Raw genomic sequence first — 17,951 nt, forward strand, 5'->3', positions numbered from 1 at the left:
ATTTGGCCTACATTACAACATTACTATTTTATAAGTGTCAAATTACAGTAATGTATATATGATTGGCCCTATTTTTATTTAACTAGGCAAGTCAGTTAAGAACAAATTCTTATTTAGCCTACCCCAGCCAAACCCAGACAACGCTGGGCCAATTGTGCACTGCCCTATGGGACTCCCAAACACGGCTGGTTATGATACAGCCTGGAATCGAACCAGGGTCTGTAGTGACACCTCTAGCACTGAGATGCAGTGCTATAGGTGTTAGACTACTTGGACTGCTGCGCCACTCGGGAGCCTATAATAAACATATTTTCCAAATGACAGCCTATAGTGACCAAATCAAATTTTATGTCACATACACATGGTTAGCAGATGTTAATGTGAGTGTATCGAAATGCTTGTGCTTCTAGTTCCAACAATGCAGTAATATCCAACGAGTAATCTAACCTAACAATGAAAATGTATACTGAACAAAAAGTTGCTGAGGAGTATTTCTGGGTGTGATAACGCCCTTTTGTTGTGAAAAACTAATTCTGATTTGCTGGGCCTGGCTTCCCAGTGGGTGGACCTGGCTCCCAAGTGGGTGGGCCTATACCCTCCCAGCCCACCCATGGCTGTGCCCCTGCCCAGTCATGTTAAATCCATAGATTAGGGCCTAATTCATTTATTTAATTTGACTAATTTCCTTCAATGAACTGTAAGTCAGTAAATTCTTTGAAATTGTTGCATTTATATTTATGTTCAGTACCTATTTGACTGTAGCACTATGATATTTAATAAATAATGTCCCTTTGCCAGGCTAGACTGATCAAATAATCAATTTCAAAACTATCAGGCACGTGTGAATTTATCTATGATTTTTCATATTCAAATTTAAGGCGCAAACCCTCCCTATATGATTCACGTTTCCATTTTGGCAGATTCGCAAATGACAAAAAAAAAACGAAATAAAAAACATGATCTTAGTCGTGTTAATAAAAATGTAATACAGCCTATTTTATCCCCATATTTTTTGTCTTTGGACATTCTTTAAAGTGCATATTTATCCAGATGTATATTAAAAGTTGCGAAACGGATCATTAGATTCGCCACACAGAAAAAGAACAACAAAAGGAAGCGAATTACCTTTTAATGGTGAAAATGTGACGCCACTTGACTAGGCGTCCATCGAGTTTCAAAATTGCATCTTCCTCAAACACAAAAGAATGGTACACATCGAAATTAGGGCCTTATTTCGACAAAAGCACCAAAGAACAAATACTCTATTTGACGAAAGTGCCCACACGCGCCTATGGCGTACAGCAGTGGCTGCCGCTTTTGTTCGTTGGAGTTCCTGAATTAATACCATCACAATGAAATAACTAGGACATTGTGTTGTTTTTAAACCATTTACCCCACATTTCTCATGATCAGATTGGGTTTTATAGGATTAATACATCGATCTGCAATCGTCCCATTTACCGAGCTGGAGTAAGATATTTTGCAGCACCCAAGCTTCAGGAGCCCTGAGTAGTAAGTGTTTATTAATTCAGAGCTAGATTGGCTATGTATTCGTGGTGTCTAGAGATAAATAGGCATACATCCGTAAGGTGTTTTATGGATTTTGTAAATTTGTAAATCAAATGCTTTGATTTTTGTTACAATTTGCTTTTCGAATCGTTTCAGATCCTTTAGCAAAATACGAAGACCCAGGATTCTGAGTGCCACCTTATCATAATGATTGTCTATTTATCTTTCCCTAGTAGTGAATGTAGAACTGTAGGTTTTTCTTTAGTTACACGAATCGGTAGCGATCAGGTGACCACAGAGTGTTATATTGTAGTGGCTGATCAGGGTGAGGTCTAAACATTGTGGAGGGAAACATTGTAGCAAGCTGAATGCGTCCCATAACTGGAGCTGTCTGTTACAATGCATCACCTCGGGTTGTTGTAACCTATACGATTGGTTATAAAGTTTCTCAGGCTTCTATAGATACAAAAGTATCATTTTGCTGAAAACTACCAACAATAGTTGCAAGGTAGCTGCTACACATAGCTGCTACACATTCCTTGGATCTTTGAGCACGTGAATGGAACATGTCATGAGATTACGCTATCCAAATCATGGGCTAATCAAACAAAAAGAGACATTCATCTCATTGATTATCTTATACGTTGATTGGTTTGCCATAGTTGTATATGGTACTAAAGGTAAATATGCTTCTTCCGTGAGAGTGGAGGCTATGTCCAGGTGTTTAGAAGTTTGCTTTTTGATTGATAGACAGCTTCTGGTTGAATCAACCTTGAAATGCATCTGTTATCTGTAATCCAACATTCCAAACTTGTATCTCAGCTGTCAAATCGATCAGGTAGCTATCTAACTACCTTTTTGTATGTCTTCAGTTTAAGATTTAAATCTGTTTTGATTTGAAAAGTAAGTGGTATGATGAGCAATATTGCAAGTAAAATGTAATTTGCAATAATTAAAACTAGCAAGAAAAATGGATGCAGCTTTCGGTACCATGGTAAAGTTGACAGCTCTCCAGCCACGTGCCTGCTGTTGACAGGGTCTTGTTTCCTTGAAATCGGCAAGACAACATGGCATAGCTTTTAGGATTTCAAAGGGCTGAAGGCAATGGACACATTCTTTGTTGTTTTCGACATAGACTGACTACTTTATGAACATAATACTACCCACTGGCATGTCTGTGTTTTAATAATGTTGGAGTCAGAGATGGCAAAAAGAAATTAGTGCAAAATTTACATCAGGGTGCATCATCTCCCCTCCTCTCTCCCTCTGTCTATCTATCTCTCTGTGTGTCTCAGATGTAAGCTTGAACAGCTCCTGTCCCAGCAGTGGCCATCTGCACAATGGGGCTGGACTTTGACGTGAAGACTTTCTGCCACAACCTCCGGGCCACCAAGCCCCCTTACGAGTGCCCCGTGAAGACCTGTCGCAAGGTCTACAAGAGCTACAGCGGCATCGAGTACCACCTCTACCACTACGACCATGACAACCCCACGCCTGCGCAGGCCATGCCCCAGAAGAAGAGAAAGGGGCGCCCCCCTCGAATGTCCCTGATTGGGGACGGAGAGGGAGGGGTGGGAAAGGGAGGTGGGCTGGGGCTGGGCAGGCAGGGAGCGAACACCCCGGGGAGTCCTAACCGGTCTGAGCGCTCCCACTCCCCAGGCAGGGAGACGATGACCTATGCCCAGGCCCAGCGCATGGTGGAGCTGGAGATCCATGGACGCATCCACCGCATCAGCATCTTTGAGAACATTGACGTGGTGTCGGAGGACGACAGCGGGGCCGAAGACCCTCCATCCTCGGGTGGAGGGGGATGTGGGGGAGGGGTGTGTAATGGGGGAGAAAGCGGGGGAGGAGGGAGTGAGACGGGTGGCAATGGCAAGGACAGGCATGACACCCCTGCTGCTAACGCAGGGAAGGCCACATCTAAGTCTGGGAAGCACAAGAGTAAAGAGAAGAAGAAGGAGGTATCATCGCACCACCACAGTGCTTCCTGTGGCCCGGCGGTCAAACTGCCTGAGGTGGTTTACAGAGAGCTGGACCAAGAGAGGCCTGACGCACCCACAAGACATTCCTCCTACTACAGGTCAGTTGCAGTACAACATGACACTCATCCTACTACAGGTCAGTCACAGTACCACTTGACATTCATCCTACTACAGGTCAGTAACAATACCACACGACACTCATCCTACTACAGGTCAATCGCAGTATCACACGGCACTCATTCTACTACAGGTCATTCAAAGTACCACACAACACTCATCCTTCTACAGGTCAGTCACAGTACCACACAACATTCATCCTACTACAGCTAATTCAAAGTACCACACGACACTCATCCTTCTACAGGTCAGTCACAGTACCACACGACAGTCATCCTTCTACAGGTCAGTCACAGTACCACATGAAACTCATCCTACTCCAGGTCAGATGCAGTACCACACGACACTCATCCTACTCCAGGTCAGATGCAGTACCACACGACACTCATCCTACTACAGGTCCGTTGCAGTACCACACCGGTACTCATCCTACTACAGGTCAGTCGCAGTACCACACGACACTCATCCTCCTACAGGTCAGTCAGTCACAGTACCACACGACACTCATCCTACTACAGGTCAGTCAGTCACACTACCACATGACACTCATCCTACTACAGGTCAGTCACAGTACCACACGGCACTCATCCTACTACAGGTCAGTCACAGTACCACACGACACTCATCCTACTACAGGTCAGTCAGTCACAGTACCACATGACATTCATCCTACTACAGGTCAGTCACAGTACCACACGACACTCATCCTACTACAGGTCAGTCACAGTACCACACGACACTCATCCTACTACAGGTCAGTCACAGTACCACACGACACTCATCCTACTACAGGTCAGTCACAGTACCACACGACACTCATCCTACTACAGGTCAGTCACAGTACCACACGACACTCATCCTACTACAGGTCCGTTGCAGTACTACACCGGCACTCATCCTACTACAGGTCAGTCGCAGTACCACACGACACTCATCCTACTACAGGTCAGTCACAGTACCACACGGCACTCATCCTACTACAGGTCAGTCGCAGTACCACATGACACTCATCCTACTACAGGTCAGTCACAGTACCACATGACACTCATCCTACTACAGGTCAGTCACAGTACCACACGGCACTCATCCTACTACAGGTCAGTCAGTCACAGTACCACATGACATTCATCCTACTACAGGTCAGTCACAGTACCACACGACACTCATCCTACTACAGGTCAGTCACAGTACCACACGACACTCATCCTACTACAGGTCAGTCACAGTACCACACGACACTCATCCTACTACATGTTAGTCGCAGTACCACACGACACTCATCCTACTACATGTCCGTCACAGTACCACACGACACTCATCCTACTACAGGTCAGTCACAGTACCACACGACACTCGTCCTACTACAGGTCAGTCTCAGTACCACACGGCACTCATCCTACTTCAGGTCAGTCACAGTACCACACGACACTCATCCTACTACAGGTCAGCCGCAGTACCACACGGCACTCATCCTACTACAGGTCAGCCGCAGTACCACACGACACATCCTACTACAGGTCAGTCACAGTACCACACGACACTCATCCTACTACATGTCCGTCACAGTACCACACGACACTCATCCTACTACCGGTCAGTCACAGTACCACACGACACTCATCCTACTACAGGTCAGTCGCAGTACCACACGGCACTCATCCTACTTCAGGTCAGTCACAGTACTACACGGCACTCATCCTACTACATGTTAGTCGCAGTACCACACGACACTCATCCTACTACAGGTCAGTCAGTCACAGTACCACACGACACTCATCCTACTACAGGTCAGTCAGTCACAGTACCACACGACACTCATCCTACTACAGGTCAGTCAGTCACAGTACCACACAACACTCATTCTACTACAGGTCAGTCACAGTACCACACGGCACTCATCCTACTACAGGTCAGTCGCAGTACCACACGACACTCATCCTACTACAGGTCAGTCAGTCACAGTACCACACGACACTCATCCTTCTACAGGTCAGTCGCAGTACCACACGACACTCATCCTACTACAGGTCAGTCGCAATACCACACGACACTCATCCTACTACAGGTCAGTCGCAGTACCACACAACACTCATCCTACTACAGGTCAGTCAGTCACAGTACCACACGACACTCATCCTTCTACAGGTCAGTCAGTCACAGTACCACATGACACTCATCCTACTACAGGTCAGTCATTCACAGTACCACACGACACTCATCCTACTACAGGTCAGTAACAGTACCACACGACACTCATCCTACTACATGTTAATCGCAGTACCACACGACACTCATCCTACTACAGGTCAGTCACAGTACCACACAACACTCATCCTACTACAGGTCAGTCACAGTACCACACGACACATCCTACTACAGGTCAGTCACAGTACCACACGACACTCATCCTACTACAGGTCCGTCACAGTACCACACGACACTCATCCTACTACAGGTCAGTCACAGTACGACACGACACTCATCCTACTACAGGTCAGTCGCAGTACCACACGGCACTCATCCTACTACAGGTCAGTCGCAGTACCACACGGCACTCATCCTACTACATGTTAGTCGCAGTACCACACGACACTCATCCTACTACAGGTCAGTCAGTCACAGTACCACACGACGCTCATCCTACTACAGGTCAGTCAGTCACAGTACCACACAACACTCATTCTACTACAGGTCAGTCACAGTACCACACGGCACTCATCCTACTACAGGTCAGTCGCAGTACCACACGACACTCGTCCTACTACAGGTCAGTCAGTCACAGTACCACACGACACTCATCCTTCTACAGGTCAGTCAATCACAGTACCACACAACACTCATCCTACTACAGGTCAGTCGCAGTACCACATGACACTCATCCTACTACAGGTCAGTCGCAGTACCACACGACACTCATCCTACTACAGGTCAGTCGCAGTACCACACGACACTCATCCTACTACAGGTCAGTCGCAGTACCACACGACACTCATCCTACTACAGGTCAGTCGCAGTACCACACAACACTCATCCTACTACAGGTCAGCCGCAGTACCACACGGCACTCATCCTACTACAGGTCAGCCGCAGTACCACACGACACATCCTACTACAGGTCAGTCGCAGTACCACACGGCACTCATCCTACTTCAGGTCAGTCACAGTACTACACGGCACTCATCCTACTACATGTTAGTCGCAGTACCACACGACACTCATCCTACTACAGGTCAGTCAGTCACAGTACCACACGACACTCATCCTACTACAGGTCAGTCAGTCACAGTACCACATGACACTCATCCTACTACAGGTCAGTCAGTCACAGTACCACACGACACTCATCCTACTACAGGTCAGTCACAGTACCACACGGCACTCATCCTACTACATGTTAATCGCAGTACCACACGACACTCATCCTACTACAGGTCAGTCACAGTACCACACAACACTCATCCTACTACAGGTCAGTCACAGTACCACACGACACATCCTACTACAGGTCAGTCACAGTACCACACGACACTCATCCTACTACAGGTCCGTCACAGTACCACACGACACTCATCCTACTACAGGTCAGTCACAGTACGACACGACACTCATCCTACTACAGGTTAGTCGCAGTACCACACGGCACTCATCCTACTACAGGTCAGTCGCAGTACCACACGGCACTCATCCTACTACATGTTAGTCGCAGTACCACACGACACTCATCCTACTACAGGTCAGTCAGTCACAGTACCACACGACACTCATCCTACTACAGGTCAGTCAGTCACAGTACCACACAACACTCATTCTACTACAGGTCAGTCACAGTACCACACGGCACTCATCCTACTACAGGTCAGTCGCAGTACCACACGACACTCGTCCTACTACAGGTCAGTCAGTCACAGTACCACACGACACTCATCCTTCTACAGGTCAGTCAATCACAGTACCACACAACACTCATCCTACTACAGGTCAGTCGCAGTACCACATGACACTCATCCTACTACAGGTCAGTCGCAGTACCACACGACACTCATCCTACTACAGGTCAGTCGCAGTACCACACGACACTCATCCTACTACAGGTCAGTCGCAGTACCACACGACACTCATCCTACTACAGGTCAGTCGCAGTACCACACAACACTCATCCTACTACAGGTCAGTCAGTCACACTACCACACGACACTCATCCTTCTACAGGTCAGTCAGTCACAGTACCACATGACACTCATCATACTACAGGTCAGTCACAGTACCACACGACACTCATCCTACTACAGGTCAGTAACAGTACCACACGACACTCATCCTACTACATGTTAATCGCAGTACCACACGACACTCATCCTACTACAGGTCAGTCACAGTACCACACAACACTCATCCTACTACAGGTCAGTCACAGTACCACACAACACTCATTCTACTACAGGTCAGTCACAGTACCACACGACACTCATCCTACTACAGGTCAGTCGCAGTACCACACGGCACTCATTCTACTACAGGTTAGTCGCAGTACCACACGACACTCATCCAACTACAGGTCAGTCAGTCACAGTACCACATGACACTCATCCTTCTACAGGTCTATAACAGTACCACACGACACTCATCCTTCTACAGGTCAGTCACAGTACCACACGACACTCATCCTACTACAGGTCAGTCACAGTACCACACGACACTCATCCTACTACAGGTCAGTCACAGTACCACACGACACTCATCCTACTACAGGTCAGTCACAGTACCACACGACACTCATCCTACTACAGGTCAGTCGCAGTACCACACGACACTCATCCTACTACAGGTCAGTCACAGTACCACACGACACTCATCCTACTACAGGTTAGTCACAGTACCACACGACACTCATCCAACTACAGGTCAGTCAGTCACAGTACCACATGACACTCATCCTTCTACAGGTCTATAACAGTACCACACGACACTCATCCTTCTACAGGTCAGTCACAGTACCACATGACACTCATCCTTCTACAGGTCTATAACAGTACCACACGACACTCATCCTACTACAGGTCAGTCACAGTACCACACGACACTCATCCTACTACAGGTCAGTCACAGTACCACACGACACTCATCCTACTACAGGTCAGTCACAGTACCACACGACACAGCTTACTATAGGTCAGTCACAGTACCACACGACGCTCATCCTACTACAGGTTAGTCACAGTACCACACGACACTCATCCTACTACAGGTCAGTCAGTCACAGTACCCTGCCTCGGCTGGTGGTATTGAAGTCATCCATGTCCAAACTCTATCTCACTCTAATTCTTTCTGCATCCTCTCTCCCCCCACATTTTTCCCTCCCTCAGGTACATAGATAAGTCGGTAGAGGAGCTGGATGAGGAGGTGGAGTATGACATCGATGAAGAGGACTACATCTGGCTGGACATCATGAATGACAAGCGGCGTAGTGACGGGGTGACGCCCATCCCCCAGGAGGTGTTTGAGTACCTTATGGACCGGCTGGAGAAGGAGTCCTACTTCGAGAGCCACAACAAGGTGATAAACACTAGATACACTCTGTCTCTCGCTCTGAGTGACAGCTTTTGTGTCAGTATAATAGACTACCAGTGCAGCAAGTGCCACTGGCTGCTGTTAAGCTTTCTTGACTAACCAGCTGCTCTTAGCGAAAATGTTTTTGGAATACCTTTTCAAGCTAATAGGTTATGTTTAGAGTTTACACTTCCTCTTCCAATTCTATTGTGGGGATGTCAAAATAATGAAAAACTATCTACCAAATATATTTATTTAAAAATGATGATTCATTCTCCTTGCCATTATCATTCACTTGATGATAAGACAAGACGTGAACACATATTTTTTTGCTAAGGTATGATGGGGTCCCTGGGTTGCCGGTTTGCCTGGGCAAGAAAAGGTTGAAGACCTAAATGGGTATCCCCTTACCCTCTCCTCTTTTCTTCTCCCCCTTTTCCACTCTCTCCCAGATGGACCCCAGCGCCCTGATCGACGAAGACGCCGTCTGCTGCATCTGTAACGACGGCGAGTGTCAGAATAGCAACGTGATCCTGTTCTGTGACATGTGTAACCTGGCCGTACACCAGGAGTGTTACGGAGTGCCCTACATCCCTGAGGGCCAGTGGCTGTGTCGCCGCTGCCTCCAGTCCCCTAGCCGGGCCGTCGACTGTGCCCTATGCCCCAACAAGGGCGGAGCTTTCAAACAGACGGATGACGCACGCTGGGCCCATGTGGTGTGTGCCCTCTGGATCCCTGAGGTGAGAGTGTGTGTGAGGGTAATAGTGTTTGTGAGGGTAGGAGTGTGTGCAAGGTTGTTATTTGTCTTTTGAACAACTAATTGACCGGCATCGGTTCAATTATTTGAATTCCATTTCATTCAGTTTTGCGAGCTCAATGCGCAGTTTCTCTAGAGATATATCAGCTCAAGCCCGAACTGTGCGATGTCGTAGGGAGTTGTAGTTTCCAACAGGCCAATATTCAACGTAATCACCACGTTTTTCTGTACCAAACTAACTACAATGACATTTACATTTTACATTTTAAGTCATTTAGCAGACGCTCTTATCCAGAGCGACTTACAAATTGGAAAGTTCATACATATTCATCCTGGTCCCCCCGTGGGAATTGAACCCTGGTCCCCCCGTGGGAATTGAACCCACAACCCTGGCGTTGCAAGCGCCATGCTCTACCAACTGAGCCACACGGGACCACAATCCGTTGCGCGCCTACTTGTCCGGTCTGTGTGGGGAATACACAGAGACGGAGAGAAGAGACAGAAGAACACCCAATCGAGAGGGATAGGGAGCAGTTGCTTGGTGAGGTATCCTACCTGAAAATACATGATCTATGTGACTGGTAGTTGGCATTTAGCAGTCATAAAAGTATGCCTTATTTACTTTGAGGAACTACTACAAACAAACGAACACAAAATTCAGACGGCATAAGCAGCAGCTCTACTGAGATGACTCGGAATGAAATAATAAAGTCATCAAATAAAACACATGGAATATACACAACTGAAATACTTGGTTGAAGTACTATGAATACATTATGGTAAGCTGTAATGGGCAGTCATGCCCATTGTGGTACTTTTATTCATTGTTTTATTCTGTGTTGTTACAGCATTCAGGCCACATTTAATACATTTAATGTTGTTTTTTTTGGGGGGGGGGTCAAAATGAGCTCAAAAGCACTAATTTCTGAGCACTAGTGCAAGAGTAGGAGTGTATGTGTGAATGCTGTGCTTGAGCTGTGTAGTGACAAACCGTATGATCGTTTTGATGCTTGCCATGTCTGCATCTAGTCTGTCCTGTTGACAATCCTGTTGCAATCAATGTGACTGATCTCCTCACCCCTTTTTTTCTCTCCCCTAAGGTGTGTTTTGCCAACACTGTCTTCCTGGAGCCCATCGACAGCATCGAGCACATCCCCCCGGCGCGCTGGAAGCTCACTTGCTACATCTGCAAGCAGCGCGGCTCAGGCGCCTGCATCCAGTGCCACAAGGCCAACTGCTACACAGCCTTCCACGTCACCTGTGCCCAGCAGGCCGGCCTCTACATGAAGATGGAGCCTGTCAGGGAGACCGGTGCCAACGGCACCTCCTTCAGCGTCCGCAAGACCGCCTACTGCGACATCCACACCCCGCCCGGCTCTGCACGCCCCATCGGAGGGGTGGGAGGGGCTAGCATGGGCTCCTCCCACAGCGAGGGCGAGCTGGAGGAGGACGATGAGCCCAGTATAGGTCACGATGACGACTCCAAGGGCTGGAGCTCAGAGCGGACCAAGAGGGCCAAGGCTAAGTCCAGACTGAAGATGAAGAGAGCCAGGAAGATACTGGCTGAGAAGAGGAATGCCGCGCCTGTGGTATCTGTGCCCTGTATACCCCCACACAGGTACACACACAGTGTATACACACACACACACACACTCACTGCAGATACAAAGGCATTACAGATTCAGACATCACGTCCTCTCCCAGTCTCTACCATCTCCCCTGTGTGTTCGTCCCCAGGCTCAGTAAGATCACCAGTAACCTGACGGTTCCCAGGAAAAGCCAGTTTATGCAGCGACTGCATAGCTACTGGACCCTGAAGAGGCAGAGCCGAAATGGAGTCCCTCTGCTGCGCCGGCTCCAGACCCACCTGCAGTCGCAGCGCAACACAGAGCAGCTACAGCCACAGCCACAGGCGCCAGAGTCACCGGTTACCACGGTAACCACCACACAGTCTCTGTCTGGCGGTGTTATCTCAGCGGTAGGGAGAATACTACTGGAAGCTCTGCATGGGTTTGGACTGATGTATGTGTGTGTGAGAGAGAGTTATGTAAATGAGAGGGTTGTTTGATTCTGCTGTAATGGTGTGAGTGTGCTGCTACATCCTGATTAACTGTGTTACACTGCCAAACGAACAACGTGTGTGTGTGTCTGTTCATTTTGAGTGTGTGTTACATTGCAAATGTGTGTGTGTGTGTGTTGGTGCCCCAGAGGGACAGTGAGGAGAATAACTTGGCTCTGAAGGAGCAGCTGAAGGCATGGCAGAGACTGAGACATGACCTGGAGAGAGCCAGACTGCTGGTGGAGCTCATCCGCAAGAGAGAGAAACTCAAGAGGGAGACGGTGAGACACACACACACACACTCCTCACATCCACGCTTCAAGCACACAGTTGTATATTGACACACAAACTTGACATCTGGCAGTTTGCACAGTGAGCAGTTTTTTTTTTTTAACAGTGTGTGTGTGTGGAATGTGTAGATCAAGGTGCAGCAGATGGCTCTAGAGATGCAGCTGACTCCCTTCCTGGTCCTACTGAGGAACACCCTGGAGCAACTTCAGGACAGAGACACCAGCAACTTCTTCACTGAGCCTGTCCCTCTGGCTGAGGTAACACACACGCACGCACACACAAACGTTATTTGCACACACATTGGCTGGTGGGCTTTAACCCTGACCTCTTTTTCTCCTCAGGTGCCAGACTACCTGGACCACATCGAGAGGCCTATGGACTTCCAGACCATGTGGAATCTACTTGAGTCTCACTGCTACCTCAGTTTCGAGGCTTTCGAGGCAGACTTTGGCCTCATTGTCAACAATTGTCTCAAATACAACGCCAAGGACACAGTGTTCTACCGCGCCGCTCTGCGCCTCCGGGAGATGGGCGGGGCCGTGATCAGGACCGCCCGCAGACAGGCTGAGCGAATCGGCTTGGACTATGACACAGGCATGCACCTCCCCCGAGAGCCCAGCCCGGACAGCCAGCGTGACAGAGAGCGAGACAGAGAGCGAGACAGAGAGCGAGACAGAGAGCGTGACAGAGAGCGAGACCGAGAGAGGGAGCGGGAGAGAGAAAGGGACAGGGACCGGGAACGAGAGAGGGACCGAGAACGAGACAGGCCGCTGTCTTCCAATGAGGAGGGTGAGTGGCTTGGAGTCCTGTTTTACCACCGGCTTTTCTACTTCCGCCTCTCCCCCTTTCTCCTTTTCCTTCAGTTGCACTCTTCCAATGAAGTTATTGTGTTGCTGTATAGCCATTTGGGATTCTGTACTTGCGTTAAATCTCTCTCTGTCTCTTAGACCTGCTCTTACCAGAGAACCGGCGGCGGCTGCCATTGGAGGAGCAGCTGTGTTTTCTGCAGGCGCGCTTTGATGAGGTCAGCTCGGGGAAGCACAGCATCGGTCGGTCGCGGCGGGCCAAAGCCCTGAGGAAAGAGATGACGGTCATCAAGAGGAAACTGGCCCACCAGAGAGAGGGGGGTTCGGGCATGGGGGGCAGGGACTCAGGGGGCGGAGGGGACAGGGGACCATCCCTCCCTCATCACCCCTCCTCCACGGGACGCCATGACGAGGGGGAGGAGAGCAGCAGTCAGGAGATCAGTGGCAAGGGTGAGACTGAGGGTATATCTAAACTAACTCACAGTAAATACACTCTATGCATTCATATGAATGCATGAATAACTGTTCATAACTATCTCACACTGGCCTACCCCTACCATACTGGTAATTAATGCCCAACTCTCCTTTTACGAAGGAGGGATATATAATATACTGTACTTCCATTTTCTCTTCCTCGTTCTCTCTGTAGATCTAAGTGCATCGTCCTCGGCTCTAGCTCCAGAGGTGGGACGTCGTACCTCTGTCCTCTTCTCCAAGAAGAACCCCAAAACGGCCGGACCCCCCAAGAGGCCGGGCCGCCCCCCTAAGAACAGAGATGCGGGGGTAAGCCCTAGTCCGATAGGTCCCCCCCAACTGCCCCTCCTGTCCCCCCCTCGGCAGAGGAAGAGACCCCGCAGCCCTCACAGCAGCTCCAGCTCGGAGAGTGACAGTGACGACCTCCTCCCGAGTGAGACACGCACACAATCACACTTCTTACGTTGTTATATTGTCGTTACTCTTGTTTTTCGAAGTTATGAGTCAGTCTAGTAACTGTAACGGTTATGACTCTGTCTCCTAGGTCTGCCCACTAACGGTTTTGTTGGGGGCAACCAGCCGGTGACAGAGAGTTTTCGGGTGTACAGGAATGAGAGGAGCCTCCCTCGGTCCAGCTCGGACTCTGAATCCACCACTAGTAGCAGCAGCAGCGCTGCCTCTGACAGAACCAGGTAATTACAATCCACACACAATGGCATTCATACACAGTCACGTAGTCAAACACAACTGAACTTACACACATTTTGGTTTAGGATGATTAAATGACTTTTTTTATTGTCCTTCTCTTTATCTCTCTCTCTCTCTCTCTCAGTACCACTCCGTCTAAGCAGGGCCGGGGGAAGCAGTCATTCTCTCGTTCCGCCTTCCAGGAGGACAGCAGTGAGGAGACATCAGGGACAGAGAATGACTCCTACTCTGTGGGAGGGTCACGCAGTGTCTCACACTGTGAGTGACACACTCACACACACGTATAGGCATGCACTTATCTTCATCTGTTGCTCCACCTCTACCTCTCCTTTTCCCAAAGTGTGTGTGTGTGTGTGTATGTGTGTGTGTTTAGGAGGTGAAAATAGTGTTTTGCGTGTTTCTGTGCTAAAAAATTGTATCACCTTTTTGGGCCCTCAAACAGGTATGCAAACTGGTATGTGTGTGATTCTGATGTATCGTGTGTTTCTCTCAGTAGGGTGGGGCCGGGGCCGCTCAGGTTGTAGGATGCCATCAGATGACTACTCTTCCCTTGATGCTCTGGACCTGGTGTGGGCCAAGTGTAGAGGCTACCCTTCATACCCTGCTCTGGTAATCCAGCAATGGATGGACACACACACACATTAGGATAAACCGTGGTTGAAATTTCTGTTCGGCCACAAAGAGGCAGAACATCATACTTCTCATACCATATTCATTTAATTTAACCCCTTTTTCATGGGATCCAATTGGTAGTCTTGTCTCAACTCTGCAACTCCCGTATGGACACGGGAGAGGCAAATGTCGAGAGCCATGCGTCCTCCGAAACACAACCCAACCAAGCCGCACTGCTTCTTGACACAATGCCCGCTTAACCCGGAAGCCAGCTGCACCAATGTGTCGGAGGAAACACCGTGCACCTGGTGACTATGTCAGTGTGCACTGCGCCCGGCCCGCCACAGGAGTCGCTAGAGTGCGATGGGACAAGGACATCCCTGCCTGTCAAACCCTCCCTAACCCGGACGACACTTGGCCAATTGTGCACCCAATGGGTATCCCGGTCGCGGCCGGCTGCGACAGAGCCTGGACTCATACCCAGAATCTCTAGTGGCACAGCTAGCACTGCGATGCAGTGTCTTAGACCACTGCGCCATTCGGGAGGCCCCTTCGCACCATATTCATGAAACTATCATATATCTACCTCTAACCCTCCTCTTCCCCCCTGTAGATCATAGATCCTAAGATGCCCAGGGAGGGGGTATTCCACCGAGGGGTCCCCATCCCCGTGCCCCCCCTGGAAGTCCTGAAGCTGGGGGAACAGATGACCCAGGAGGCCCGGGAACACCTCTTCCTGGTTCTCTTCTTCGACAACAAGAGAACCTGGTCAGTACACTGTTTTTTCTCTTGATACGGTCTCTCTTTCTGTTATCTGTGTTTATTTTTTCTCTCTCATTGTTCCCACTCATTTTCCTCTTTCTCACTCCACTCAAACCTCTATCCCTCTCACACTCTGGTAGAGAAGTGGTGATTTGAAGGCCTCCCCTTCTACAGCTCAGGTTCTTACTCAGTGGAGGCAGCGGAAAACCCAGAATCAGAGTGCATCAGCAAACCTCTGGCTGCAGTCAACAACGTGCAGCTTTTCACTAGAGCTTGTCAAATGGCTGTCTTCAAGTAGTACAAGAACAAAGGGAACTTTTCTTGACATATAAATGCAAGAAAGCAAAAAAAAACATCGCTCGTCAGCTGAAGTAGGTCAGGAGTGGTTGATGAGGATGCTTTGCGAGAGAACAAAGAGATAGAAAAAAGAGTGTTTTAGGTCACAGCTCACACGGTAGTTGCTGTTATATCTGCAGAAGCTACTACCCTGTACTGTATGTCCCTGTGTGTGTTTCTGACCATGTCTGTAGGCAGTGGCTGCCGCGCTCTAAGCTGGTTCCTCTGGGGGTGGACCAGGAGCTGGACAAGGAGAAGATGCTTGAGGGAAGGAAGTCAAACATCCGCAAGTCAGTGCAGGTGGCCTACCACCGTGCCATGCAGCACCGCAACAAGGTCCAGGGAGACCCCAGCAGTGACACCAGCGACAGCGACTGAGCACACACACACACACACGTCTTTGTTGGCCTCCTGTTGTATTGATAGGGTATTATTTTCAGGTCTGTATGTTGATTGATATACCCTGTGGCCTTGGAGAGCCATAACCTAGCACCCAGCACACAGGAGAATCAGTGTGCCGGTATAACCTATTTGAAAGCACATGCAACATCCTTTTCTCTCTCTCACACACACACACACACACGTACGTTGTTGACACACACAGTGGTATTTAATCTGAGATGTAAAATATGTATTTAAGAGAATTGAAACAATAAGGGTATTAAGAGGATGGAAGACAATGCTATGCCCAGAATCATGATGGAAAATTGTCCTTGTATGTGGTTGATATGAGGGTTTACCAGCTCCTGAAAAACAGGATCTGCAAACTGAGGGATGTAATCACACAAATATGCGCATACACACTTGTATACAGTCAGGTCCAAAGTGATTGACACCCTTGATAAAGATTAGCAAAAAATTCCGTATCAAATAAATAATACAAATACTCTGCGATATTGTATGCAAAAAATATTCAAAAATATATTTTTTTATACTAATACAATTCCTCAGAGAAAGAGATTTTGATGGTGGCGGTAAAAAGTATTGGCACCCCTATTTTCAATTCTTGATAATGGCACTGAGCCTTTTAGTAAAATGTTTTCTGAGATTGGAGAACACATTGGGAGAGATCTTCGACCATTTCTTATTTTATGTTCAGTTCACCATTTCTTTGTGGATTTTCATGTGTGCTTGGGGTTATTGTCTTGCTGGAAGATTCACTTGCGGCCAAGTTTCAGCCTCCGGAGGCAACCAGGTTTTTGGCTAAAATGTCCTAGTACTGGGTCAATTTGACCTGGGTCAATTTGACCGTTCCAGGACCAGTGGAAGCAAAATTAGCCCCATACAGTCGAAGATCCACCACCATATTTTACAGTAGGTATGGGGTTCTTTTCTGCTCACGCGTCCTTATTTCGATGCCAAACCCACCACTGGTGTACGTGGCTAAAGACCTCTATTTTACTCATCTTTATCAAGGGTGCCAATCATTTTGAGCCTGACTACATTCAAACAGGGAAATGCATACACACTCACACAAAGCTCTTCTCATACGAAAATATACACACACCCCATTGTGTGCACTTATGGTTTGACAGTACCACTGGTCCAGCAACCCCTCTTACCCTATGTCCAATCACGGCCCAATGGAGCACGGGGTCGGATGGCATGGTAAACAACTGAGCAAATCATTTCCCTCTGTTATTTATTCCGTCTCCCAAGGACCTCCAGTCTTCTCTCCACTAGTCTTAACTGACCGTCTTCACAACATTGCATTGTGCAGTCGTTTTCTCTACTCTTCCTTTTTTTTTGTCGCCTCTGTTTACATCTCTTTTTGTTCTCGTCTGTTGTACAATTCTGTCTGCTGGTGAATAATGAGGACTAATGTAAATGTGGATATGATGAAACACGCCAGCCTCACTGTCTGTTCTAGTCTCAGGCCAATGGCTTTAGAACTTTTATATATACAGATTACATAAGATAGAAGTTTAATAAAATAATTGAGTTTTGTACACCTTTGTTCTGGTCTGCTCTCTTTTGCCTGTTAATGT

General features: G+C 48.2%; 1 protein-coding gene across 2 annotated transcripts; it reads left to right on the top strand.

Annotated features, from left to right (window-relative positions):
* Nucleotides 1–1,152: 1,152 nt before the first annotated feature.
* LOC120059509 (peregrin-like) lies at nucleotides 1,153–17,912 on the top strand. Of its 2 annotated transcripts, none has more exons than XM_039008625.1 (16): nucleotides 1,153–1,512; nucleotides 2,805–3,592; nucleotides 8,975–9,164; nucleotides 9,611–9,898; nucleotides 11,016–11,533; nucleotides 11,653–11,893; nucleotides 12,124–12,255; nucleotides 12,394–12,522; nucleotides 12,607–13,054; nucleotides 13,213–13,521; nucleotides 13,721–13,978; nucleotides 14,090–14,237; nucleotides 14,378–14,511; nucleotides 14,747–14,862; nucleotides 15,479–15,633; nucleotides 16,158–17,912. In XM_039008625.1, exons 2-16 carry the CDS (start codon nucleotides 2,850–2,852, stop codon nucleotides 16,339–16,341), a joined length of 3,993 nt encoding a protein of 1,330 aa, XP_038864553.1. In that variant the 5' UTR covers nucleotides 1,153–1,512; nucleotides 2,805–2,849; the 3' UTR covers nucleotides 16,342–17,912. The 2 variants fall into 2 exon arrangements, with proteins under 2 accessions (XP_038864553.1, XP_038864554.1); XM_039008626.1 differs by having other exon boundaries at nucleotides 14,750–14,862.
* Nucleotides 17,913–17,951: the final 39 nt, after the last annotated feature.

This window comes from Salvelinus namaycush, chromosome 14, assembly GCF_016432855.1.
Source record: "Salvelinus namaycush isolate Seneca chromosome 14, SaNama_1.0, whole genome shotgun sequence".
NCBI classification, from domain to species: domain Eukaryota; kingdom Metazoa; phylum Chordata; class Actinopteri; order Salmoniformes; family Salmonidae; genus Salvelinus; species Salvelinus namaycush.